At 49.3% G+C, this 27,222-nt stretch overlaps 1 protein-coding gene across 1 annotated transcript; it reads right to left on the reverse strand.

Moving 5' to 3' along the window:
* On the reverse strand, positions 1-26,637 carry DGAT2 (diacylglycerol O-acyltransferase 2). Its single transcript, XM_065678915.1, has 8 exons — positions 26,489-26,637; positions 17,879-17,998; positions 16,776-16,883; positions 15,879-15,949; positions 6,807-7,011; positions 3,114-3,288; positions 2,089-2,291; positions 1-1,343 (listed from the first exon to the last, which is right to left on the reverse strand). The coding sequence occupies exons 1-8, from the start codon at positions 26,526-26,528 to the stop codon at positions 1,189-1,191; spliced, it is 1,077 nt and encodes a 358-aa protein (XP_065534987.1). The 5' UTR covers positions 26,529-26,637; the 3' UTR covers positions 1-1,188.
* Between the last annotated feature and the right edge of the window lie 585 nt (positions 26,638-27,222).

A 27,222-nucleotide genomic window follows, 5' to 3' on the forward strand; every position in this document is an offset into this window, starting at 1 on the left:
TGGTTTTGCCCGAGTTTATTTCTATAAATTTGTACAAAAAAAAAAAAAAATCAATACTCTGCAATATAATAATCTATCAAATATGACAGATGAACATTTGTCTTTAGAGAGGCAAGACTCCAGGAATGTGAAGTACCATCCTCTTGCTTGGAAGAAAGGCACATTTCGGAGCACAACCAACCATTGAAAAGGCAGGTCAGACATGCAAGTAGTGCAATGTTTCAGGTTTACACACAAACACGTTGTACTCTGAAGAGATCTCACTACAAGCAGTGTTAACAGCCAGGTAAACATCTGATAAAACACTTGTAAAAGTCACTCACTGTCGATCCTACACATGACAAGGCTACTTACTCCTTTACATTCACTGGACGGAATAGTTAAAAGCCATCTTTGGGCTGAAGTTACTCTTAGCTTTCCCCAAATGCTTTTGGGATACAAAACCATTTACCCCTATGGGTTTGCAACACCACTGCACCATCCCACTGCTCCCATAGAACTTGCCTTTGGAGTCTTGTGGCTGTGAAGTAGTCCCCTATTTCCAGCTATGTGCAAGCAGCATAGGGACAAACCTGCTTCTAACCTGACATTCAAAATACAAGTGGGGAAGATACGGCCACCAAAGTATCTACCACATAATGAAGGTCTATTACACTCATACCCTTTGGTTTCCTTGCACCATCCATGGTAGTTGCCACAGCAGGCACCTTCTGCTTGTGCTGTCAGAAAGGGTTTATCCAAAAGCAGAAATATCCTTGTGCAACATAAGCACATCTCAGCATCACTCTTGTGCAACACGCCTGTAATACTGCTGGTCAAGTCAACCAGATGGATTCTACTCTCCCAAAATAGCCTGTGCTAGTGGGGACAGTAGCTGTGGGAATGCTTCTAAACCCATTGCTGGCAATCCAACAGCGTTATAGAGCAGATGACAATGGCAATCATTTCCCCCTATCCAAATCCTCACAGCAATGGGGAGTTGTGCTTTTGTCTCTGGAAAGATGTTGGTAATGGGGTTTATCTAAAGTAAAGCCTTTCTTTATTTTTAAAGTGGTCTAGCAATACTTTAAATACTTTCTTGGAAAGACACATACATCCACGCATGCTTTCAAGTACACGATGACAGCTTGGATTCCTGGAGAAGATGTGTTGATTCCAAGGGAAGGAGGTGATGCTCAGCCAGTCCCTTCAGTTGACTTCCAAGACCTCAGTCTCTGGCAGGCCAAATTTACTCTTGTACTTGTCAAAGAGTTTGATCAGGGAGTCCACATACATGCTGTGGTAGAAGTCCACTTCCTTCTGGGTTGGATTGCAGATTTTGGGGATGGTGATGGGCTCTCCAACTGATAAAGAGAGGGAAAGAGCCATGTGTTAGGTTGAATGCTCCTGTACGACCTGGAGGTTTGTCCTCTATGGCCACAGCTATGGTCATTCAGCACATCCACAGCTTGCCACTATAGGAGATGTTTGCCTGGGTCCTGGTTTTGCTAGGCTCTGAAGCACAATTGTACCACACCACCACCAACAACCTCATCATATCTGCAGCGATGCCCAAATCCATTTTAGCTACAGTGCTCTGCTGTGTAAAGTGTTGGGAAGCCCCACTTGCTTCTGTTTACAGTGACAAATCCCTGCTCAGTTAACAGGAACCAAGACCACAAGCTGCAGTTCTTGTGTATTCCCCTGTACACACCACATAAACCACAAAGCCTTGCTGCTTTGGGTTGGAAGACTCAAAGGCAAGTTTTAGCTGTCTCTTGAAGCCAACCCAAAGCATCACAGTGCCAGTCCTAGGAAGAAGAAGCAGGTAGCTTCTGGCTTTAGCCAGCCAAGAGCAGAGAAGGTGGCAGCTGCAGCATCTTTTCCTCCCCAAAAGAGCTTGCTTGTAAAGCTGTGTGGCAATAGAATGTGATAGAAGGCTTGTAGCCTCTGCAAACTCTTCTAGCTCATTCTCAGCTGTGCTGGAAGGCTTTATACACAAAGGAAAATGGAGTTTTACAGTCAAGACTCAAGCTAGAGCAGGGGTATGGCATAAAGTACGCTACTACCTAAAGAAGAACACATAGCACATTTATGCCAAGAGCTTACCAACAGTGGTGATGGGCTTGGAGTAAGGTAACAACCCCCAGGTGTTGGAAGAGAAGAGACCACGGCCATGAAAGATGCATGGAGCAAAGCCAATGTGCTTTTGGAACTTCTTCTGAACCCATCTTCCCCAGGAGCCCTCCTCGAAGATCACTTGCTTGTACACTTCGTTCTCCCCAAAGGAGTAGACAGGAACCAGGTCCGCACTAGAAGATGGAAAGATGTTAAGACCATACGCCCCGATCTGTGGTCAATACAGCAGCACCTCACTCACTGCTCTTTCAAGCTGCATATTTGCAGGTTCTATTGGCCAAAGCTTTGTTTGCAGCACAAGGCACTGACATAAGTCAGACTTGACATGATACAGTAGATATAAGGCACACAGAGGGATTGAACTGGCGATGGGCACACGAAACACTTCCCAGTCAGGTACTGAATATCATGGAATATCATGAGAAATGGTGGAGTTACCAGCCCTGGAAATGTTCAAAAATCATGTAGATTAGGCCCTGAGTGACATGGGTTAGTGGTGGCCTTGGCAGTGCTAGGGAATGGTTGGACTTGGTGATCTCAAGCATGTCTCCCAACCTGACTGATCCTATGATTCTGTAGAATGGTTTGTGCTGGAAGGAACCTTAAAGCTCATCCAGCTCCAATGCCCTGCCACAATCAGGGACACCTTCTACTAGACCACATTGCTCAAAATCCTGCTTCCCTAGATTCTCATGTCTGATTTTTGATGGACATCCCATTTCAGACACATGGGATCTCTGAAGCTGCATCAGCAATGTCCCATGCAGGTTACAGTCACCTTGCTCTGGAAACCTTCTACTGTCTTAGGCATCTTCCTACCCCTGTCGCCTGCTCAGATACCAGAGGACAGACTCATGTCTGGTGTTCCTGGCATATATCCACACAGCACAGCAAGTGCAGAAAGGAGCATCCATCCAAGACACCAGTTGCTTTAGGGGATAAAACCACCTTCCACATGCTACCAGCACTGCTCTGGCACTGAGGTTGCCTCTTACCCATGCCGTAGGGCCAGTCTGACAAATCCCTTCCTGTTTTTCAGTGTCACAGAGTTCTTCCCTGGGGTGCAGTTCAGGGACTCTGCTGCTCCTCCAACCACGATGATGATGGCGTTGCCGCTGCCGTTCTTGGACAGGATGTAGTCTATGCTGTCACGGTTCACAGGACATATACCTGCATAGCCAGAAGAGATAGAAGGGTCAAGACACAACATTAAGATGATCCTGAAGCCATGTTTTTAGCAAGAACTTTGTGCCTCAGTTACAAGTTGAGTTGTTCAATTCTCTATGGCCATCAAGGGTTGGGTGTGCGATCATGCAACCTGCTCCTCAACTAAGCAAGCAGTTAATAGACCTGAACAGCACTAGACTGAGTCAAACTCCAAAACCAACCCTCTAATAGTTGCCTTAACACAAGACTTCCGCCAGGATCTTCTGAGCTTAGTGATGCCAAAGGCAATAAATAGGTTTAAGATAATCTCCCTCCAAGTAAACATTGCAGTAAGAGCTGGTTTATGCTTAGGGGGAAGCAGAGCAGTTGTATTTTGATGGGTAAGAGTCTGAATTTGACCAGTTCCTCAGCAAAACCAAGTAGTGGAATAGGTTGTTCTTTGGCTTTAGTGATACAAAGAGTAAATGGACAGATCTATTATGAGATATTTGGAAGATGATTCATTTTCTTAGATAACATCAGGCTCCTGCGTGACAGCAGCAGAATCCTTTGCTGTCCTGGGAAGAAAGACATGTATAGGACACAGTGCTCAGTAAATCCATACTCTAAGACAAGCGATTGGGAAGGTCTTTCCCTCTATCCCAGACTGGGATAGGGCTGCACTACCAGTCACAGCACTGCAGCTTTACAAAGCAGTCCGTACCTTAAAGCAACAGTCCCCACTCTACGATCTTACCATTCAGCCCAATGAAAGAAGATACCTGCAATTTCTGTTCTATTGCTTTAAAAGTGCTAAGAAGTTTGATTCTCCCCTCCTAAAACTTGTGGTTTTACCCTACAGCTATTGTCAGAGCTTGCTCAGGCCTCACACTTTCGGCCAGGATAACCCAGGAGAAGCGAGATGCCATTGTTCCCATTCCCATCCGCACAACATGCCTGTGTTGAGCACTCAAGGTCATTGCACTAGGAAGGGCAGCATTACTCAATTTAATTTTAGGAGCCGATTCGGCGCATCTCCTGGTAGTCATCGCTTGAACCACGAGCTAAACGATGAATGGCCTCTGTGGAATTACACAGGGCAAGCCGGCAAGCCTTCATGTGCATCCAAGCATCAAGGTCACCGCCTAATCCCAGCTCCAGGCTTCCCTTGAGACAGATCAGCTGGGTTTGAAGATGAAAAGCCCATTTCTTTCCGCACAGCTACGCTTCTGACCATGCTTCCTTCGGAAGGCTCAGGCTGTGCTTGCTGCTCCATAGGACCGACAGAACATTTTGGATTTCTCCCATTCTCCACACCAAAACTCCCACTGGCTGCATAGCACCGGCTTACAGAGCAGCACCGATTTATGTTGAGCCATTTCACACTTGGTAGGAGGAGATTACTACTGCTCACAGCACTGAAATCCTTCCTCCAGCAAATGCAGTGAGACATGTAGACAAGGAGCAATTGCTAAGTTATGCTGTTTAGCACATTTACACAGTCTATAGGATTTTCTGGCCATCTAATGGCTTAGAGGGTCCCTGCTGCAGCTTTAATCTGTAGCAGGCTATAAAACATTGTCATATGCAGCAGTGCTAAGCCAATTAAGTGAGATCCTAACACATATTACTGCACCAATACATGTATTTCAGTGATTCAGCCATTAAAGAGAATTGAGGAAACTACCAGCACTTCCCAAGTGATGTTAAAGCCTTTGCAGTGACATCCTCAAGTTCCAGTATAGGGAAGTGAAGACAACTTGTGGCTTTCAGAAAGGTAACTGTGTCCATGAGATCACTATGAGCAAGATCACTGTCTAAGCAAGATCCTATCGTCTTGCTTAAATCCTAAGTGCAGAGGAACCAGAAATTCCCACTGATTCCACTGTAATGCTCAGGAATACCCAAGCTAGCCCAGCCAGTAACGCTGCTGCTAACAGCTACTCCCACCCTCGTTCCAAGAAAAGGGAAGCAGCTCTGGCTGCCCACAAGACTTGGTTTAAACAGACTGAGCATGGTTTTGCATTTAAATATAGAAAGGCCGATGCTGCATGGCAACTGAAGCAACACATGGAAGTTCACAGCCAATAGACTGGGAAGCAGATCCCGACTTCTCACACGCTGCTATCCTGTGGAATTCCCAAGTTATGGGAACTACGGACTTCACACAGAGACTTCTGTGCAGGAAGATGGAAAGCAGATGGAGATACTGCCCCCTCCTAGGGACAAACTCCTTTTCTGCTCTAGATCCAGTTAGTTTCCTTCTAAATGAAGGCAGTAATGTTGGAAACAGTCAAACCTACCAAACCAGAGCCAAGCGCAGCCACTCCTATCCCCTCCCTAGCCCAGAGTCAAGATCCAGCCAAAATATTATAGTGAGATACCTGTTTTAAAGTCATTTATGGGTGAATCTGTTCCAGGAACAGCAAACAGGGCACTGGAGGGTTCAATTCATCATCTAGAAATGTTACTCCCCCATCGCTATGTAACCTATGAGCATCCTCGCTCTGAAGAGGAAGCTCAGGTCATGCAAGAACAGTGTTTCTGGAGGTTGTAAACACTGTTTCCTCTGCCCAGTCTTAACATACATCCCTTCATCATTAAAAGACTGGAATCCTTTAGAAAAGACTATTAATATCATTCAGCAAACTTATTATCACTGATCATCTTTGTCATCTATAGATCCTTGCCATCTATAGGAGTACGTTCAAGGAAAAGGCTCTTCTGAACATCAGAAACTATGTAATACCCCAGACTCTTTGCTCCTGTTAGGCACCTAAAGATGTGGTTAGATGAAGAGGGTATTTGTCACCACTAGAAGACCTTGATGCGTGATAGCTCATGTAAGTAGTGAGCCCAGGAGCAGAGCTAGCCATAGTATTTACATTTTGAAGGCAACTTGAAATCATAGAATCACAGAATAGTTAGGGCTGGAAAGGACCTTAAGATCATCTACCAGAACCTCTTAATGATAACCAGGACAACTTGCTTCCACATCTTCATCTTCCACACTACAGATGCCAGATAGCTTTAGTCTGCCTTTGGCCAGGAGCATCCTTGAGTTAAGAAGGAATGCAGAGGAGCAATGGTCACCACAGCCTAAGGTAGTCACATCTATTCACAGCTTCCTCTGGATGACTATACGAAAGCAATGTTTGTGTGATGCTACCAGAGTTGTTACATGAGTTTCTGACACAGCTTTTCACTTGAAAAGCAGGGAAAAGGGTTTACAGACAAGGGCATGGCCTCTGTTCCCAAGGAACAAGGGATGGGACGAGAGGAACCGGCCTCAAGCTGCCCCAGGGCAGGTTTAGATGGAGCTGAGGAACAATTCCTGCCCCAGAGGGTGCTCAGGCATTGGAACAGGCTGCCCAGGGCAGGGCTGCAGGCACCGGCCCTGCAAGGGTTCACACCCCGCGGAGATGAGGCCTCAGTGCCATGGGGCAGGGGTGGCCTGGGCAGTGCTGGGAATGGTTGGACTGGAGGGGCTTAAAGGTCTTTTCCAACCTCATTGATTCTATGCAGAAGCACAGTGCACTTACCACCGGACATGAGGTAGTCCCTCAGAATGGGCATCCTGAAGTTCCCAGCCAGGGTAGCAAGGTATGGCCGGATCCCAGGGAATTTCTGGCCGACACCAGTGGCCTCTGTGCTGAAGTTGCAGAAGGCACCTAAGCCCATGATGCCGTGTGGATGGTACCCAAAGATGTAATTCCTGGTGGTCAGCAGGTTGTGGGTTTTAACCAGCTGGGAAAGAAAAGAGCTCACATGAAGACAGACATTTACAGGTAAGAGGACCTCACAGATAATAAGAGCTTTAAATAATAATAAGAGCTTTAGATAATTATATATATAATAATATATATAATGATAATATATATAATAATAATAATAATAGATAATAAGAACAGAGGTAATAAGAGCTTTAGACCTCATAGCAGCCTTCCAGTATGTGAAGGGGGGCCTATAGGGATGCTGGGGAGGGGCTCTTCATCAGGGACTGTAGGGACAGGACAAGGGGTGATGGGTTCAAACTGAAACAGGGGAAGTTTAGATTGGATCTAAGGAGGAAATTCTTTACTGTGAGGGTGCTGAGGCACTGGAATGGGCTGCCCAAGGAAGCTGTGAATGCTCCATCCCTGGCAGTGTTCAAGGCCAGGCTGGACAGAGCCTTGTGTGGGATGGTTTAGTGTGAGGTGTCCCTGCCCATGGCAGGGGGTTGGAACTGGATGATCTTAAGGTCCTTTCCAACCCAAACTATTCTATGATTCTACGAATTAGGAAAAATGGAGATAAAGTCAAATTTGTTAGTTTTTGTTTCTCTTCCCACCAGGAAGAACAGCCTAAGAGCTGGGATTTGAGCTATCCTGGGTTACAGAGGCTGAGGTAAGAGCAGCCACTTCGACGACAGTTCCCCAAGCAGAGGGAGCAGCATAAACAGGCTGATTTAGCCACAAGACAACTGCCAGCCAAGCAGGAATAAGGGGCTGGGTTGCAGCAGGCTGTGCCCTTTGGTTCCTTATTCCTCCCAAAGGTATTCATCCTTGCAAGCCTCTTCCCCAAACCAACCATGTTCTTCACAGCCCTGTAGCCACAGCTACGCCTCCTTCCAGGCCCTCTCTCGATGGCTCTCATCCCAGTATGTGGAAGGAAAAACATCATAAAAATCAGTGTCCCATAACAAAATTGAGTTTGCTTAACACTTGAAAACAGACCTAACCACTTAATGCTCCTGCTGGGCACCCTCCAAGAGGGAAAGTGTGCTGAAGGGTGGCTTACCACTGGAAACCATCCCTCCTTTCACAGCAGGTTTTGCTCTGACCTATATGCCAAAGCACCAACAAGACATCTCGAGCAATCCCCACAGTGCTTTGACTGCTGCAGGGCTCCAGGAGCAGTGATCGTATTGGTTTGGGGTTGGGCAATATTCCTAACCCTTTACTCATCTGTTTCCAAGGCTGTTTTAGCCATGTACAACCCAACCCATGCCCTGGTTCCGCTGCTATCATTTGTTCTTGATGCCGCAAGTAGCTGCACCCCATGCATCAGAGCATCTTCCCCAGCAGCACACAAGGATTGCTGCATCACCCTATATAAATTAGGATCAAATTAGAAGCTGGTATTAACTTTAACTTGTTTCATGCTGCAATGGTGCCAGTTTCACTGCCTACAACACCCCAACAGACTGGGGCAGCACCTACAAGCCCCTACATGGCACCATTGGGATGCAGTGTTATACAACTACACCCCATCCCTCAAACCACACAGGCAAAGGTCAGTCTGTGCGAGCTCCTATAGGAAAAAGTACAGCTTTCCAAGACATCACATCAGCATTACACACCCCCTGCGCTGGCCAAGGAGTGCTTTGGCAGCAAGCACTTGTTTGACTCCTGTGCTGTTGAATCACGCCTGAGCAGCATGCCCAGAAACCTGATTCCCTCCTCCCAATGCTGTCCTTAGCTGTGCTATTGCAGCCAGCAGCTGCAGGACAGACATGACACAGCAGCGGGTTAAGCAAGTTGACTGCCCCATCCTCACCCTTCCTTTGAGGTCACATAGAGCTCCAGGAAGCATGTGCAGATGGATGCCTGTGGTTGCAGCGGCTCCTGAGAGCCCCATGGCTTGTGTCACACCAAGTCATCATTCCTCCCCTTTCCCTTCTTGCCTGATTAGTAATGACTTTGCTTTCACTCCCCACAGTGGGAGGGGTGTTCCTCGGCCAGTTAGGGCACAGCACGCAGAATATAGACTGGAACCCATGCTCCAGTCATTCCTGGGGAGAAAGAAGCAATCCCTTCATCTCTCAGCTCGACTCAGTTGTAGGAGAGACTCAAGGCTTGGTGACTACAACACACATATTGGATGGATAAGAGGCAACGACTCCTTATAGCTCCTTAGGACTAGATCCAGAGAAGGGAATGGAGCTGGTGCAGGGCCTGGAGCCCAAGTGTGATGGGGAACGGCTGAGGGACCTGGGGGGTTCAGATGGAGAAGAGAAGGCTCAGGGGGGACCTGATGGCTCCCTACAAGTGCCTGCCAGGAGGATGGAGCCAGGAGGGGCTGGGCTCTGCTCCCAAGGAACAAGGGATGGGACAAGAGGAACCGGCCTCAAGCTGCGCCAGGGCAGGTTTAGATGGAGCTGAGGAACAATTCCTGCCCCAGAGGGTGCTCAGGCATTGGAACAGGCTGCCCAGGGCAGGGCTGCAGGCACCGGCCCTGCAAGGGTTCACAGCCCGTGGAGACGAGGCCTCAGTGCCATGGGGCAGGGGTGGCCTGGGCAGTGCTGGGAATGGTTGGACTGGATGAGCTTAAAGGGCTTTTCTAACATCATTGATCCTATGATTCTCCTGTCAGGACAGGGTGGTGGTTTCCAGGCTCCAAGCCTCATCCTTTACTTGCCCCAAGCACAGCCTCTTCCAAAGGAATCTGACTGAAACAGAGGGTTTGTCCTTGTCACTGGAGCACGAGGTGTTTGTGAGCCGAGCTTGGCAGAGCCGCATCTCCCTCATACACAAGACACGCTGTTCTACTACCAGCGCCCTGCTCCAGCCCCTCCACCACGTGCCAGGACACCCAGTTCCCAGTGGAGCCCATTGCTTGCATAACCTGTATGAGCCCAAGCCAAGCTCCAGCCTTACCACTGCGTTTGCTCTCCAAGACCTCCTGTTATGTAGCCAAAGGCTGGTGATGCTCACCATGCTTGTAAGTAGTGTGGGAGCAAGGCAAGGGGTGAGCAAGGAACCAACCCACTACATACTCCCCTTGTGTGAGCGTCAAATAGTGGTTTACAGGGCTGAGAGTCAGCCTGGTGTTCATACACATGTGCTTGTACCCCATTTATCCCATGTAGGCTGAAACTACCGCCCACAAGCTGTCCCACAGTAGATGGGTTAACAGAAGTCTTCCTCTACCCAAGTCAAGCCAGAGCAATTGAAGACTATCAGGCAGGTTTGCACATCTATCTGCAAGAGGTGCAGGTCTTGAGATCCCTTCCAACCCCATATTCTATGATTCTTAGATCTGCTAATGCATAAGCTCGTGGGTCAGACCTGACAACAGCAAAGGGAGAGCCTTTACATCTCCCTAAATTTATTTAGGAGGAGGAATTTCAAGTGCTGTCATCATTTATTGCTGGTCTCAAGCAAGATGGAAGCTTTCCTTAGGGAGAGATCACTCTCCACTATTTCTCATAGAAGCCCAGCCTGGTTTGGGTTGGAAGGGACCTTAAAGCTCCTCCAGCTCCAACCCCTGCCACGGGCAGGGACCCCTTCCACTGGAGCAGCTTGCTCCAAGCCCCTGTGTCCAACCTGGCCTTGAGCACTGCCAGGGATGGGGCAGCCACAGCTTCTCCGGGCACCCTGTGCCAGCCTCACAGTGTTCCCCTTGACAAGCACTGAGCTGCCTCAGGCTGGCCAAAGGAACTGCTGTAGCTGCCCTTTGACAACAGCTTTGCAACTGTTCTGAGCCTTCCTTTTGCCTTCAAGGTCTCCTGCAGCCCCAGCTCCTCAAAGCCTCAGAGCTCACACAATGGTTCAGAAGCAGCGCGTCCCTGCTGCATCCCAGCTGGATGATTACAGTGCCGGGACTGACGCTGGACCTTCACCCCACTGCCCTAACACGTCTGTGCCCAGCTGCTGGCTGCGACCAAGCCTGTTCCGGTGGGAGCAAAGTCCATCTCTGATCTTGCAATAACAGATTTCTTTTAACAGATATAAACCTGCCAACAGAGGCAATAAAACAGCGCAATGCTGGTAAAACAGAGATACTGAGTGCCACTGTGTCCAAAGAACTGTGTTGCCAACTCGATTTGTAGGAGCAGGGTGTCCTGGGTTCAGCAGCAGCAGTCATTTTTCTCCTTCTTAGTAGCTGGTGCAGTGCTATGGTTTCATTTTTTGGCCTTGGAACAGTGCTGATAACGCCGATATTTTCAGTTGCTGCTCGAATGTTTGATCTGAACAAGGACTTTCTGAGCCTCATGCTCTGCCAGGGAGGAGGGGAGGCCGGGAGGAAGCAGAGACAGGACCCCTGACCCAAACTGACCAAAGAGGTATTCCATAGCACAGCACGGCATGCCCAGGAGGTAACGGGGAGTTACCCGGAAGGGCTGGGACTGCAGGGTTGGATGAGGGATCGGTCGGTGCTCGGCTGGGGGAGTGGGGCGAGTTATCTGTTGGCTGGTGCTGAGGTGTTGTATTCTCTGCCCTTGTTATTTCCTTTATCATTATCACTATTGGTGGTAGCAGCAGTGATTTGTGTTATCCCTTAGTTACTGAACTGTTCTTATCTCAACCTGTGGGAGTTGCATTCTTCTCGATTCTCCTCTCCGTCCTTCCGGGTGTAGGGGGAGGGCAAGAAGGGGGGGGAGTGAGTGAACGAGGTTTGTGGTTGGGTTTAAACCATGACACAGGGTAAGCAGCACGTTCAAATGTGGAGGAAGGACACTGCTGCTCAGCACGAGGAGCCAAAGAGCTGGATGGAAGCGAGTGCTTTATGTGGGTGCTCAGTCCCCCTGCAAACAGAATGTTGGATCTCATCCTGCAGGATCCAAGCAGTGAGCACATAAGCTTGGAAAAGAACTGAACAATTGCAATTAGCTGCATCACACCCAGCTGTGGAATCAATTATCTCACCTTCCCTGCAATGCAGGCCAGGACCTGAAGACCCCTCCGGGCTATCAGTGGTATCACTATGCTCCACAGAGGCGTAGAATGTAGAATGGTTTGGGTTGGAAAGGACCTTAAAATCATTCAGTTCCAACTCCCTTCCATGGGCAGGGATGCTTTACACTAAACCACATCACCCAAGACTCCAATCTGTTGCCCAAGGCTCCATCAATCAGACATGGAAAGCAAAAGCCTCCATTTCCATTCTGTAACTCATCTGCGTTTCCATTCTCTAAGTCATCTACAACAACAGCTTCAAGAGAAGCTTGGCCATGAAGGCAGCCAAGCCACAGAGAGCAAGTCAAACACTGCACACAAGTCAGCATCTTGGAGCGGTCCCTGCTCTAACCATCCCCACACCATTGGTGACATGGCTCAGTGATGGCCTTTGCAGTGACGGGGTAAAGGCTGGACTTGATGAGCTTAAAGGTCTTTTCCAACCCAGCTGATTCTATGACCTCGGTGTGAGACCGAGGTCTTACTTCACACATCTGAAGTGCTTGACAAAGGTGAGCCAAAGGTCTGCAGCCTTCGCTATCTGAAGTGCTATTGCCTGCGGAGATAAGCAGTGTTCACATGCTCAGGTGATGGCTTCTCTACCTAGGAGACCTTTAGATGGTGGCACTGCCAGCATCACACCCTCCGATCAGCAGGGGACCTGGCCTGCCTCTGTGGCAGCCCCGTGCAAGAGCTTGGGATTTATCTGGCACTGCAACACCAGGATTTAGCTCCCTGGAAGCTTCCTCAGCTACTTCATGCACTGCTAAGCTTAAAGCATTGTTTGTGAGGCCAGCTACTAAGCAGCAGACAAACTTAAGCTTCCAGTGCCCTAAAATAGCTGACTACTGTCAGAGGAGCTGCATGAAGCCCTGTGCATGTGGATAACCTGTGCTCAGGCTGAGGAACTGAGCAACATGCAGGCTGGCTCCCAAATCCACCTGGATTGGCCAGGTTGGATGGAGCTTGGAGCAGCCTGCTCCGGTGGAAGGTGTCCCTGCCCATGGAAGGCGGTTGGAGCTCAATGAGCTTTAAGGTCCCTTCCAACACAAACCATTCCAGGAGTCTATGAAACCCAGCTCTAGCATATGGCTGAGGTCAACACTGACGGCATTTCAGTCTGGTCAGACCCAGCCCTCATCCTCAAGACTCACTCACACCAGCCAGGTACAAGGAGTACAGGTACAGCTCAGCCACGTACAAACCTGGCCTTCACATCTGCAGCCACTGAGGACATTAAACCAAAAGGCCTCCCCTCTCAAGCTGATGGTGCTGCAACTGTCACCCACTGGGACCTGGGTCCCTATTGCCAGGGATGCTGCCTTAGAGCTTTGGGAATGACATCTCCAAAACTGCTTCCTATTTATTTCCAGGGACAGAAGTAAAATCTGAGCTAATATCCTAATGCAGGTGGTACCTGTGCCGATATGGATGCGAGCAGCACAGCTCTACACACAGAGCTTGAAGAAGCAGAGTTCAGCATTACAAGTGGCACTGGTGAGATTGTCACTGCAGTGATTTGCCCTCCCAGTGCCCAGTGGACACAGGATGAGATGCAGCACACGACTACCTTAAACCATGAGCCAGGGAGACAAACCAAGCCCTAAGCCATTATGGAGACGGTTCAGGATCCAGTGAAGGTGAATTTTGCACCCAGAAGGTTTAAACAAGTGACCCCCTCTAGGCCCCTATTAACCTGATACAGGTAAATAGCTTATCGAAGTTGTTCCTGTGCTCATAGCAAGTTCCAGCCCAAGCCATTCCAGTGGTTGGTACCACTCCTTACAGAGATAATATTCATTGATCAACCTGTAAGATCAGTCTGATGACTGCAAGCAACCTCCAGTCCCACAATCCCAATAGCAGCTTTTAACCATTCACTCATAGCAGGGGCAGGAGTTATCCATAAGCTGTGAGCCCTCATGGTCTGCCTCTCCAGTGGGCTCCCAGCCTTGCACAACTCTACCCCCTTAGTGGCAAAGGGATTGCAGCCGTAAGGGGTTCTCATGAATGGACTGTATGAAGTAGCAAGGATTTACCTAAAACCAGCAGAGAATTATCTGCCCAACCTCAAACCTGAGCCTATTTGAATGACCCATTTGTTAAACTTCAATATCTACAGTGAACTGACCCCATGGCTGGTACAGAACATGAAGACAGGGGCTAAAGACACCAAAGGAGAGGTGAAATAAGCCATTACTGGTGACCTTGATTCAAGTCCCCAGAAGAAACTATCCCATTTTAGCCTTAAACATCAAGACAGGGTTTGTTGCAATACTGAGGACTTCGCACTAGAAGACACCACATTTGAGACCCATCATCAACACTAGAGCATCCTCTGCTCTCCATTAGCTACAAGACCACAGCCACTTGCTGCCTGTGCTGCTGCGGTGCGTTTTACCACGTTCACTTAGAATCATAGAATCATAGAATAGTTTGGGTTGGAAAGGACCTCAAGATCATCCAGTTCCAATCCCCCTGCCATGGACAGGGACACCTCACACTAAACCATCCCACCCAAGGCTTCATCCAACCTGGCCTTGAACACTGCCAGGGATGGAGCACTCACAGCCTCCCTGGGCAACCCATTCCAGTGCCTCAGCACCCTAACAAGGAAGAATTTCCTCCTTAGATCCAATTTAAACTTCCCCTGTTTAAGTTTTAACCCGTTACCCCTTGTCCTGTCACTACAGTCCCTGACTAAGCCAGGAACTACCTGTTAATAGCAGCAAGTTCTCCAACACCGTGCCCAGGCACCTTGAAGGCTCAAGTGACTTTGCCAAGGAGGAATGCAGTCTCTGCCACTTTGGCTTCCTTTTGGAACTGGATTCCCTACTGCTTTGAGGCAGGACTATCTTAGGGGTGAGTAGCTCATGACAAGCCCGTGGCAAAGTCCCTCCCTGTTGCTCAGGCTGAGTAGGGCTTGCCAACAGCTTTACATAATAGTCCTTTTGACTGGTGTCCTTCCAAAGGGGATCGAGTTCCCTCCTCCCTGAATTTGGGCCTGCTCCCTTCCAAGTCCCTCAGCTCATTCTGCAGTCCCCAGCCTGTGCTCTGTGTGCAGGGAAAATACAAGAGAGACCTCAGAGCAGCTCCAGTGCCTAAAGGGGCTGCAGGAAAGCTGGAGAGGGGCTTGGGACAAGGGCCTGTAGGGCCAGGCCAAGGGGAATGGCTTGAACCTGCCCGAGGGGAGACTGAGATGAGCTCTTAGGCAGAAGCTCTTCCCTGTGAGGGTGCTGAGGCGCTGGCACAGGGTGCCCAGAGAAGCTGTGGCTGCCCCATCCCTGGCAGTGCTCAAGGCCAGGTTGGACACAGGGGCTTGGAGCAAGCTGCTCCAGTGGAAGGGGTCCCTGCCCGTGGCAGGGGTTGGGGCTGGAGGAGCTTTAAGGTCCCTTCAACACAAACCAGGCTGGGATTCTATGATGATAGAAGATGGAGAACTGGAGCTATTCCCACTGCTGGAAACCCCCTTGCCCCAAGCGCCCAGGCTGCAGAGCTGATTTCCCTGCTCCCTATGAAGCAGTAGGGCTCTGTGCACAGGGTTCCCAGATATTCCTACCCAATACACTGCTGCCCTAGGGTGTCACTGGAAAACAGACCAGAACTGAGCTACATTTACAAGAGGGGAACAGAGGTAGGGCCAAACACATCACAGGACTGCTGCAGCACAGCAGCTGGAGAGCTGAACGTGCAGCCTCACTGCTCCAGGGCAGATTGCATCCAGAAGCCTGGTGATAAGACCATCAGAAGCAGAAGCTTCAAGTAATGATGCCAGCGGTGGTGATGCATTTTCATAACCACAGTTCCAAGTAGTAGTATAGTAACAGTAAGTAAGCCGTGCCCTGCTCACAGGTTAGGGTTATGGATAGACTAATATAGGTACATCATCTCCACAGGGGTTATTACACGTCAGTCTCAAACAGTCCCAGCACATCAAGTTAAACTGTTACTTACTCTTATTGGAAAATAATCTCTGAAGTACCTCCATATGGCCCAGTTCCTCACCCATTGGGATCTCCTGCCACCTGAAGGGAAAGAGAAGAACGTGTTTTCCAAGCTCGTTCCACATGGATGCCCACCAAGAAGCCTAAAGGCTGCCAGGTTGTCTGCTGTCTCGCAAGAGAGACCTCAGCAATCCCATTCCTCTGTGTGGAAAACCTGCATCCTTCATTAAAATCAGATGGAAACATCCATGCTCAGGACTTCAGGGAACTACAAATTAAAGGTAAGATCTGATTTGATCATCTGTTATAGTCATGAAATGGGCAATTCAAGACAGAAACAGCTCATTGTTAACATCGGATTCACTCTTTGGGAAAGGGCAAGACCCTGAGTGATTTCAGTGTCTTGGAGCAGTGGAGAACTGGGCTAAACTGGCTATAAAATGAGTTGCCAACACTTATCGCCATAGTTATAGCGGGTTCTCAGAGCTGGTTTCTACAAGTATAGCTTTCCTGCTTCATTTCCAGCAACACCGATTCCATAGGGGAGCCACATCCTAATAGCCATGCCCTAAACTGAACCTTGCAAGACCTGGAGAGGTCAGCAAGACCTTGAATCTTTATGTAGATCTTTCTGACCTAAAGGAAGAGCCTAAACCTTACAATTATGTTGCTAAAATCCACCTATGGTGTGATATCAGCGAATGTTATCCTGTATTACCCTCAGCATCAGTAAAACCTGCAATCACTGCTTATGCCGAGGGCTGGCATTTGTATGCTCCACTGAATTGCTTTGGTCAGTGATGCAGCCAAGTGCCACTAAGAAGGGAAGTCGCCCATCCTAAGGAAGTCCATCTATATACAACAACAGGGACACTTAAACAGCAAGGATCTAGTGAGCAATATTTACCTTTCTTTGGTGTATTCCAGTCAAATACCAGCCAGGCTAAATATAGAGCAGCAATGGCCCAGCAATCTGTGCACAGTATGTACATGAGGATTAAAGTGCAAGCGATACCTGCATAGGTCCAAGAAAGAGAAGAAAACAAGGCTGCATCAGGCTTTGGTCTGCATTTATACCCCTTGGCTTTTGACCCTTCTATACCACAGTCTTACTCTCAACCTGATGTCATTAATCCCTAATCAAATCGGATTTAGCTGAAAACCCCTTATGGAGGACTGAGACAGCTTCCTCTAAAGCTTTGAGGTACCCCAGCCTCCCCTTCGTGGTATCTCCAGGTCTGTATTCTATAATATAGACTGGTTTGGGTTGGAAGGGACCTTAAAGCTCACCCAGTTCCAACCCGCTGCCTTGCCCTGTCCCTACCTCCAGGTTAGAGCAGCTGCTTCCAAGGGCAGGAGCATCAGGGTTGCTGTGTGACCCACACCAAGGGGGTTTCTTCCACAGCTATACAAAGCCTCCACACATTACAGCAGCCATCCCACCAGCGTGCCGGAGATCCCAATCGCAGCTGGGTGGGATCCCACTTGTTGTCTTTTAGCACAAAGTCGGGAAGGAAGAGCAAGGCTTGACTGACTGCAACCAGCATCTTCCTCCAGTTTATCAGTACTATGGAGCAGAGCAGCCTGAGGCCTCAGATAGCACAAGCTCCCAGAGACCAACAGTCTTTACTATTTCACTGGGTTAACAAATGCTTCTTGGAAGGGGACAAAGCCAGGAGAAAAGCATGGTTGCAATCAGTTGCATCAGTTGCTTCTAAGTAATTTCTCCTCTGTGGACATTCCCATGAGTGAGTCAGGTAAGAGACTTCCAATTGCTTTAGCCCTGTTTGTATGGTAGACACAGACTGACCTAAACATCAGGAGGTCTTTCCATAGCTCCTATGTTTGTCTAGAGCCACATTAGGTCATTATGTGCTAAAACATCAGTGTGCTTTACAATATCCGCACACACCCCCAGGAATTAATGCGTGTATCAAACACTTTGACTCAATTTCTTCCAGAATTAAGGCAAAAATAAAGCTTTGCTTTAGGCCACAAGGTGTTGCTTACCCATGACAAGGAAAGTGAGGACCCATTGCAGCACAGAGATGATCTGCAGTTGTTTCTCTACTTTGGATTTCGATAGCCAGAACAAGTCCTGCAGAGCTGAAAGGATGCTCGATCCTGTGCCTAAGGGAAAGAAATGGAGTTACTGAGCAAAGAGAACGCCAGTTGCCTTTCAGATAGGAGATCTGAAATCAATGCTCACACAGTTTGCTTTTAGGCTTGTCAGAGGCTAATATTTGCCATGGAGTTCAGGCATCCTGGAAAGGGAAGGATTGCCATCCACAAGCATCCTGTTTTCTGGATGCCAGAGGGAATTACTGGGTAACATCCGTTCCCACCTAAGCAAGCCTGTAGTTACTTGACCATAGAAATGCAGAGCCATTAACACAGCATCCTAACACACGCCTCCACTTCAAAGTGCCAGTCCTTGGAAGTAAAGAGGGAAACCCATGATCTCTCCATGAGATAAAGATCAGCAGTCCCAAAGCACAGGCGAGCTGTTGCTCATCCACCCTTGGCCAGGCCTGTTGCACAACTCCTACGTACGTGCTCGAGTGCTGTGCTCTGGCTTTACCAAGAACAGTTAAAGGGCTGGTTGAGCAACACTTCAACCCATGACCCCAAGGATCCACCTCTCCAAGGGTAAGGAAAACTACCAGTGGTTCTAAACCAGCATGTGAGGAAGGTAGAAGCTGAGATCCACTCTTTTAGAAGCTTAAGCTAATGAAGTGGGAAGAAAACCAAGTAAAAATGAAGGGATAGACCTGATTTCTACATGGAACCACCCAGTGCAGGCAGGATTTGCCTGTATGCTCAACGACCCCCAGAAAGAGCTTGCAAGTGGGCTTCCCTTCACTCCGTTATTTTACGAGCACCATAATAACTGGCTAAAACACAAACCAAGCTGCTGCCCTATGATCAAACCAGGAGGTGTGCTCACATATTTCCTTGTCCAAGAATCAGCCTGTTATTAGAAGGGGTGTGAAGCTGCTAAGTAGATATATCAAATGGGTTCAGTCTTTGGTGGTGTTGGCAAGACACGGCACTGCTAGTGGGGATACCATAGCAAGTGCTCACTCTTAGTGAAGTGAAAATGATGGCAAAGAGCTTTTGCTCTTAGGTATAGGAAGTACTGGAGGTTTTGGTAGTTTCTACAAAGCAATGTTCACTGATGCATCCTTTAGACACATGAAGCACCTCCAGTCTTTTCTGACTGTTGCCCTTGCTGATGGTTGAGGCAATAGCATTAACGTACTGCAGAACTGCTGTAATAGTTTTGCAGCCCCTTTTAAAGGCCATTGACCCTTAAACCTTCACATGTTCCTACAGGGACAGCTACATGCCCTCCTTGCTGGTAAAGGACATCAACAGGAAGCCACAGAGGAGGCTGCAGCCTCAATCTAGAGCCAGCCCACACAGCTCAGACCTGCACTATGCTTAGTCTACATTGAAGGCACAGTCCTAGCAGTGGGTTGGGCGTTAACTACCCCAAAGCAGACCAAGTTTTGGTCAAGGACAGATCGTGTCATTGCGACTGCCAGGAAACTGCAACCTACAGCACTGATAGAGTCTGAAGCAGAGTTGAAGAGCAGTACTAAGAGTGAATCCAGCACCTATCTCTTCCATTTGAGATGAGACAGGAGAAGGCATTGAGTTAAACCATCACCATGCACTGATGGCAACACTAGAACAGGAAGATTCAGAAGTCCCACACTGCCGCTCTTGGGCAGTAAATCCCCAAACTGGGGCAAGTGATGAGCTCCATCCCATGTCTTACAGAGTCAGAATCACCTTTCCAAGGTTAGGACAATTCCATCATTCCTGTTGAGGGACCACAGCCGAGAGACATCCTCCATTGCTGTCCCAAAACCTGGCTTACAGAATTGCACAGGACAGACCTCATATGGTCTAAGGACTCATAGATACTAGCTTAAAGGAAGCTTTTAGCACTCTTGGTGTCTATGTCTATGCCCTCAAAACAAGCCCAAAGTCTTAGAGCCAATTTGTGATCCATAATAAAAGCCCACCTCCATGTAATTTATCCTTCCTGCACCCACATACACTACCAAAACATCTTTTGACTGATGAAACCAACATTGCAGCCTTGGATCTGCTAACTCCCTATCCTCCTCCCCCATAAAGAACAACTGTTCATCCCTCCCTGCATTTGTACTTCAGCATTTCCTAGATGCTTTAGCACATTGTAGGCATTGTTAGCCCTGTAAATAGACTGGCATTGGGTAGCAGAAGTCAACCTGGCAGCTTGTTTCCTAAACCACATTAAAGCTCTTTGTGCTGACATTCAACTCCTGCAGGCAGAAGGAAGGCTCAGGCCTGGCAGACAGGCAGAGCAGGCAGTTGAGCACCTGCCCTTGGACAAGTGGTGTCCTGGGTCAGTTACATGCTGAAAGCAAAAGCATCCTTCATAGATCAAGAATCTCCAGCACCAAAGCCAATAGTTACCATGGGCTGGATGTTAACCTTTAATTGCCAGTTAAGGACATAAAGTACTCAAGGGGCAACGGAAAGGACATCGGAATGGGCAGAGGTGTCACCTGCAAGTGCATCTGCCTGTGCATGACGTGCCCCTGCACCAGCAAGCTGCGCACTCCAGACGGATCCAGTGCATATAGGCTGGGAAGTTACAGATTTTAGTGCTGAAACAGCTGTTTCCAGCCAGTCCTGAGCTTTGTGTTTGATAACGCCTTGTGATTGAACCCTCCATTCAAGCCCTGCCTCCTTTCTCCTTCAGCTGAAGCAGTTAGGAGGCTTTTTTGGGAAGACCCTCCAAGCTCTGCAGAACCAGACCAGTATCTGGTGACACGGAGCAGAAGAGCTTTGATACCCCTCAGAAATATGGGGCTTTGGGGCTCATCCACAGCAGAATAACCCAACACTGACTCTTGGGTTCAGATCTCTAAAGAAAACCCTTCAAGCTGACCTGTGGGCCCACACCAAGCATCACTCACACATTTAAAGCCCAACGGAGAATTAAGCATAGGGAATACATTAGCCTAATGATCAAGTTTAATAAGGCCCATTAAGCATACCTGTGATTAACTTTGAGGCAGAAGGATACCCTGTACCCCAGCCTTTGGTATCCGTTTGTATCAGTGTTTTCCCAAGGAAATAACTTAAATCCTGAAGAAACACAAACCTCAATCTTCTGCTGCTCAAGGCAGTTGCTTACCCCATGCTGGCCTCAGAGGGAACCCGTTCTAAAACTGCACAGCCCAGATGTTTGAGGTCACAGCCTTGGCAACCCATTGTGGTAAATACTCCATTTGTGTCAGTGTTCAAGGCCGGGTTGGATGGGGCTTGGAGCAAGCTGCTCCAGTGGAAGGGGTCCCTGCCCGTGGCAGGGGGTTGGAACTGGAGGAGCTTTAAGGTCCCTCCCAACCCAAACCAGTCTGGGATTCTATGCCTACACAGTAGAGATCTTAGCAACAGCTTTGCTGGTCTCAGATGCGATCCTGAGACCCTCAACTCCCACTGCACGCTCTGAAGCGTCAGTGGTGATGCTCCATGCACTAACCCATGCCTGGCTCTCAAGGATGCTACTTGTCAACACAACCACAGGAGTGACTTCTCCTGGAGATATCACTGCTGCCCAGTGATAGGAGCCATGTGCAAGCCTCTCAAGGAAGCTCACCGAGATGACCCAACTCTTCCCAGTAGTGAGCCAGCAATGGGCTCACTATACTCCTGTCATCCAATTCCAGTCATCATCAGATGCAGAAGATGCTACCAAGGAGATACTAGAGTCAATGAAGGGCTTGACCAGGCTTTACACTCATGCCTGCAACACACACTGTGCTGGAACAGCATGTGGTGCACAGCCAGCACAGTTTGCTTCAGGTGAAGTATTCAGCCACTGTGATGTATTAAGGCACAGAGGCAGAACCAACAGTCGCAGGAGTGGAAGTAAATAGAGCTTCACACTTGGGCACCAGAAAACCCACTTGACAGCATTTAATTAAGTAGCAGCCAAATAAATTAGCTGAGGGGGAAGAACAAGTGTTACAGACAGTTAAAATACACCGAAAGCTTGTTAAAGCCGAGCTTCATCTGCCACCTTTTCAAGGCCACCAGTACATTGATTCCTGGCCCAGAATGATGCTGCATCACACAGCTTGTTTAGAGGAAGAGCAAATTAGATCCTCCGAAGCATAAGGTTGAAATGGACATTTTGAGCCTCATATTTGGCTGAGAAGCTGACACTGGAGGCATAACAAAGCTGGATTAGATACAGACCAACACTAGCATCCTTGTGAGGGCCCAGCCTCCCATGCAAGAGCAGCAGCCTGTGTGGCAAGCTGCTACATCCAATGTGACACGTGTAAAGCCCCCTTGAGCAACAGCAGTTATTCGTTGCCTTGGGTTTACCCAGATGCCCCAGCACAAGCTCTCTTCACTTCCAGTTTCGTTGCTAGTGGCAGGAGATAATGACTCATATGTGAGAGAATGACAGATTACCAGTGTGGGGCATGGTTCTCCTGCCCTGTTTGCTTACACAGCAGTTTGCTCATGCCCCAAGAGGCTACTCAGTGATCCCACCTTATCTGCAGTGAAGAATGCCTACAACCGGAGGTCAACAACACAGTTAACAGGGATATGTGACAACAACATCCATGTCAGCCCCTGCAGGGAGAAGCTGGGATCGAGCGTAGCGAGTAAACAGATGCGATATGACGTTTATCTCGTGTTGGATCAGCATTTACTCACAGCACTGAACTTGACCTTTGGACTCAGTCACCAGCAGGTTAAAGTGATGTAACCATGAGTCTAGACCCAGCTGCCCTAGACCAGCCAGCAGTTTAAGTCAACAAGGCTGAACAGTGCTCGACATGAGGAAGGGAAGCATCCTACAGCATCCTAGAGAGGCAGGTAGGAGCTCTGAAAGAAGGGCCGTCAAGAGCGAGTCCGAACCTCTACCCCCTACATGGTTTTGCCAAGGGGAGACACCACAGCTAGAAGTGATGTTCTACTCCCAAAACCCAGATGTTCTACACCCAAATCCCCCCTCAAAGAGGAAGGGAGGCGTGCCAAGCATCAGGTGCAGTGCAAGAGTAGCTGCAAGGTAAAGCTAAGCAAATTCATCTTCCTCACCCCAAGCTTCGTAAGAATAGAAGAGATACTTCAGCAAAGGACAGGCCTTCAGTGCTCTGGCCACACTAGTAGACCCATAGATTAGAATCATAGAATGGTGTGGGTTGGAAGGGACTTTCAAAGCTCATCTGTTCCAACCCCCAGCCTGGCCTTGAAGGGATGGGGCATCCCCTACCTCTCTGGGCAACCTGTGCCAGGGTTTTACCACCCTCATTGTAAAGGATTTCTTCCTCACATCCAGCAGGAATATCCCTTCTTTTAGTGTAATCCCATCACCCCTCATCCTATTGAAACAGACCCTGCTAAAAAGTCTCTCCCTGTCCTTCTTTTAGGCCCTTTTTAAGAACTGAAAGGCCACAATAAGGTCTCCCTGGAGCCTTCTCTTCTCCGGGCTGAATAAGCACCACTCTCTCAGCCTGGCTCCATAGGAGGACATAGTATCCTTCCTTAGGACAGTGAAGCACCTTCTCACTGCTCTGCCAAACACGAGGAGAGCGCCTGGACAGCCCATGGCCAAAGTGGGTCAGGTCAGGATGAGGAGACGACAACCCCTCCTACCCAAAGGATCGCGAAGCCTCATCCAGCCCGAGGCACTGGTCCAAAGTCTGCTCTGAATTTGCAATCCTGGGTTGGTGGCCAAGAAAGCTCCCCCTGCACACACACACACAGGGATAAAGAGGGGCAGATGCCTCCGCCTGGGTTATTTTTAACTAGGGCCAGACTTGGAGCCAAATTCACAAGCCCTGGGACAAATGCAGATGCAGAAAGCGAGACCAAAGACACTAAAGGGCAGCATGAGCTGGGCAAGCAAGAGTGAAGACACCAAAGGACAGTATGAGCTGGGCAAGCAACACTGACGACACTAAAAGACAGTATGAGCCATTCACACTCTCACCCCATTAAAGCCATCCCTTTGCATAGGCAAGATCCTTGGAAAAGACATTCAGGGAGGTAAGAAAACCAAATAACCTGTGTAGTAGGGGAAGTTATCTAGCACAATCAAGCAGTATGTGAGGTCCCATGTGTGAAACACTGCACGACATGGTCTCTGCCCATCTTTGACTTATGGATTCCCACATCATGTCCTTAACATAAAAGGGACATGGAACTGCTGGAACAAGTCCAGAGGAGGCCACAAGGATGATCAGGGGCTGGAGCAGCTCCTGTATGAAGACAGGCTGAGGAAGTTGGGGCTGTTCAGCCTGGAGAAGAGAAGCTGCGTGGAGACCTCAGAGCAGCTTCCAGTGTCTGAAGGGGGCTACAAGGATGCTGGGGAGGGACTCTTTGCCAGGGACTGCAGTGATAGGACAAGGGGTGATGGGTTCAGACTGAAACAGGGGAAGTTTAGATTGGATCTAAGGAGGAAATTCTTTCCTGTTAGGGTGCTGAGGCACTGGAATGGGTTGCCCAGGGAGGTTGTGAGTGCTCCATCCCTGGCGGTGTTCAAGGCCAGGTTGGATGAAGCCTTGGGTGCCATGGTTTAGTGTGAGGTGTCCCTGCCCATGGCAGGGGGTTGGAACTGGATGATCTTGAGGTCCTTTCCAACACTGGCTATTCTATGATTCTATGATTCTATGATAATGATCCCTGGCTATGATCATGAGCTCCTCTGGCTTTTGCTTGGACAAGGCAGGTTTGAAGCTGGCCCTGCACCGTGTTGCCCATGGCAGGCTGCAGAACCAGCAAGAGGTTGCGTTGGAGGATGCTGCAGTCACCAAGGCAACGTCTCCCATCTCCCCCGGGCAGAAGCACATGAAGAAATGAGTAAGGGAAGCACAAATATCACGGCAGGATGCCCAGGTGGGGCCTCAGAGGAAAACTGACCTGGGGAGAGCTAAGGCAGCTTTCCATCCCTAAGCAGGATTATCTAGAGATGAGGCCAATCACTGTCCCTAAACCACAGCCCATGTTGAATTATGCACATGGCCTAGATCCATCGCTAACACACCAGTGCCAACAAGGTGGCCACTGAGGGCCAGCCCTACGTATTTGATAGGTTTCTTGAATCATTTATTCTCTGGGCTTGGCTTGCAGTTAACTCTCCAGAACAGTTCACATGCTGTTAAGACAAATGACCTCTCTCAGCTCAAAACATCACTTGTTTTCTGCTAGTTGCATAAGCAAGTTAAGGACCAGACGTGAGCATGGATAAAAACATGAAGATCTTTCCTCCTACTTGGTTCACAACGGATCCCACAGGTCCATCTCTAATATTAGTGCTAATATGTAATTAATCAGTGCATGTCTAATACCTGAGATATGAGCACCAACAGCTCTGCACACCTGGGCAGAACACAGTGTGAAAGCAAGAGGCCCAGGGGTTAATTCACCACTTCAGGTCCTCTCAGCTCTGCTAATGCCTTGCTTGATCAAGAGCCATTTCACAGGTGTCTTCATCCCAGGAGGAATTCCCAGCTTCCTTTGTCAGCAGGACACTGGGAACAATCACTGCAGAACCCTCCGCAGAGCGAGGGGTTCAAGTGCATCGTCCTGCAGAGCCCCTGCTGCTTGCAAGTCCCAGCGCTTCCCAGAGGAGCTTCAGACTTGTTGAACTTACACAAGAACCCTGGCAGTGCTCAAGGCCAGGTTGGACACAGGGGCTTGGAGCAAGCTGCTCCAGTGGAAGGGGTCCCTGCCCGTGGCAGGGGTTGGAGCTGGAGGAGCTTTAAGGTCCCTTCAACACAAACCATTTCGTTACTCTGTGCCTGATCCCTGGAGCCGCCTTTACACGTGCACAATGGAGCGGTTTGGCCTTTCCCATATTGTTTCTCCAAGACCTTTAACCTACAAGTTTCAGCCTGCAGCAGGAAGGGGTCAGGTATCTGAGCAGCTCTGCCCATGATGGGTGTCAGCCACGGACACCCAACCTGCTCCTCCTGGTGAAGGAAGTGACTTTACCAGGGCACAGGGCTGTCAATACAAACCCGACTGCTCCTCTTCACACCAAACCTTCCTTTCACACCGAATCTCCAGCTCCCCATTGTAAATCAAGACCCAGCAATGATTCCCCCCCGGCTCCGTTGATGTAGATATGGGGAAACACCGCATTACAAAAGGCGGCTGCAACACCGAATTTCACACGCAGACTACTACGGTTTCCTTCCTGTCTCCACAAGGAGATAAAAGAAAGGCTCATTTTAAAGCAAGTGCCACACGCCCACGCTACACCAAGGTGTAAACTCACTCAAGATAAGCCAGACCCGTTTTGCAACAGCTTCAGGAGAGCGGCTCCAACCCTCCGAGCTCGCTCAAAGAGCTGTAATCCTCGCCTTGAAAACAAGCTGCAGCAGCCTCCCCGCCATTGCACATCGCTTTTCCTCCCTCTTAAACACCCATTCCTGCAAGCAGGAAGAAGGGGGACATATATGTATGCATATATATATATATAATACAGCCGAGCGTTTCGCTGCTGCTCCCACCCCGTATCTTGCATCGCAGGGATGCGGCTCCCCCACTGCAGCATCCTCCCTGGATCTGGACCACAGGAGCGCTGCCCCCCCGTACCTCGCAGGACCCCGGAGTAGGCAGCGATGATGGTCTTCATTGCGGAGGGGGGCTCAGGTCCCGGCCAGGGCCATGTGATGGAAAAGGGGACACGGCTCCGCAGCACCGGCGCAGCGGCGAGTGGGAGAAGCACCGGCCGCGCATCTCTATATAGCCCCGGGAGGAGGAGGAGGAGGAGGAGGAGGAGGAGGAGGAGGGCGGGCAGGGGCGGGACCTGGTAGGGCGCATGGGTCCCACAACCATAGGGATTGGGATTGGGGGGGGGGGGGGGGGGGTGATCTTGGCTTCAGTGCTGCTGCTTGCAGCATGGGGTGGGGATTTGGGAGAGGAGGACCAGGTAGAGGAATCCCTCCATCATCTGCAAGGTGTTTCCATGCCTGTTTTCCTTATTCCAGTCGCAGAGTGCGGGGAAGAATCCTCCCAGTCCTCACACTAGCAGTGGGAGTTTTAAGACGCTGTGGTGCACTTCTTGCTCAAATGCTCTCCCATCCCACTCTTGAGCATCCCCAGTGGGATTTGGGGGATCTGGGTACCTAAAGGCAGCGTGAAATCAAGACAAAACATAGCAAAGATAAAAGTTTAGGCTGAGAGAGCTGGGCTGGGGCAGCCTGGACAAGAGAAGGCTCCTGAAGGGGAGACCTGAGAGCAGCTCCAGTGCCTAAAGGGGCTCCAGGAAAGCTGGAGAGGGGCTTGGGACAAGGGCCTGTAGGGCCAGGCCAAGGGGAATGGCTTGA

The sequence above is a fragment of the Lathamus discolor genome, chromosome 4 (genome assembly GCF_037157495.1).
Source record: "Lathamus discolor isolate bLatDis1 chromosome 4, bLatDis1.hap1, whole genome shotgun sequence".
Lineage (NCBI taxonomy): Eukaryota > Metazoa > Chordata > Aves > Psittaciformes > Psittacidae > Lathamus > Lathamus discolor.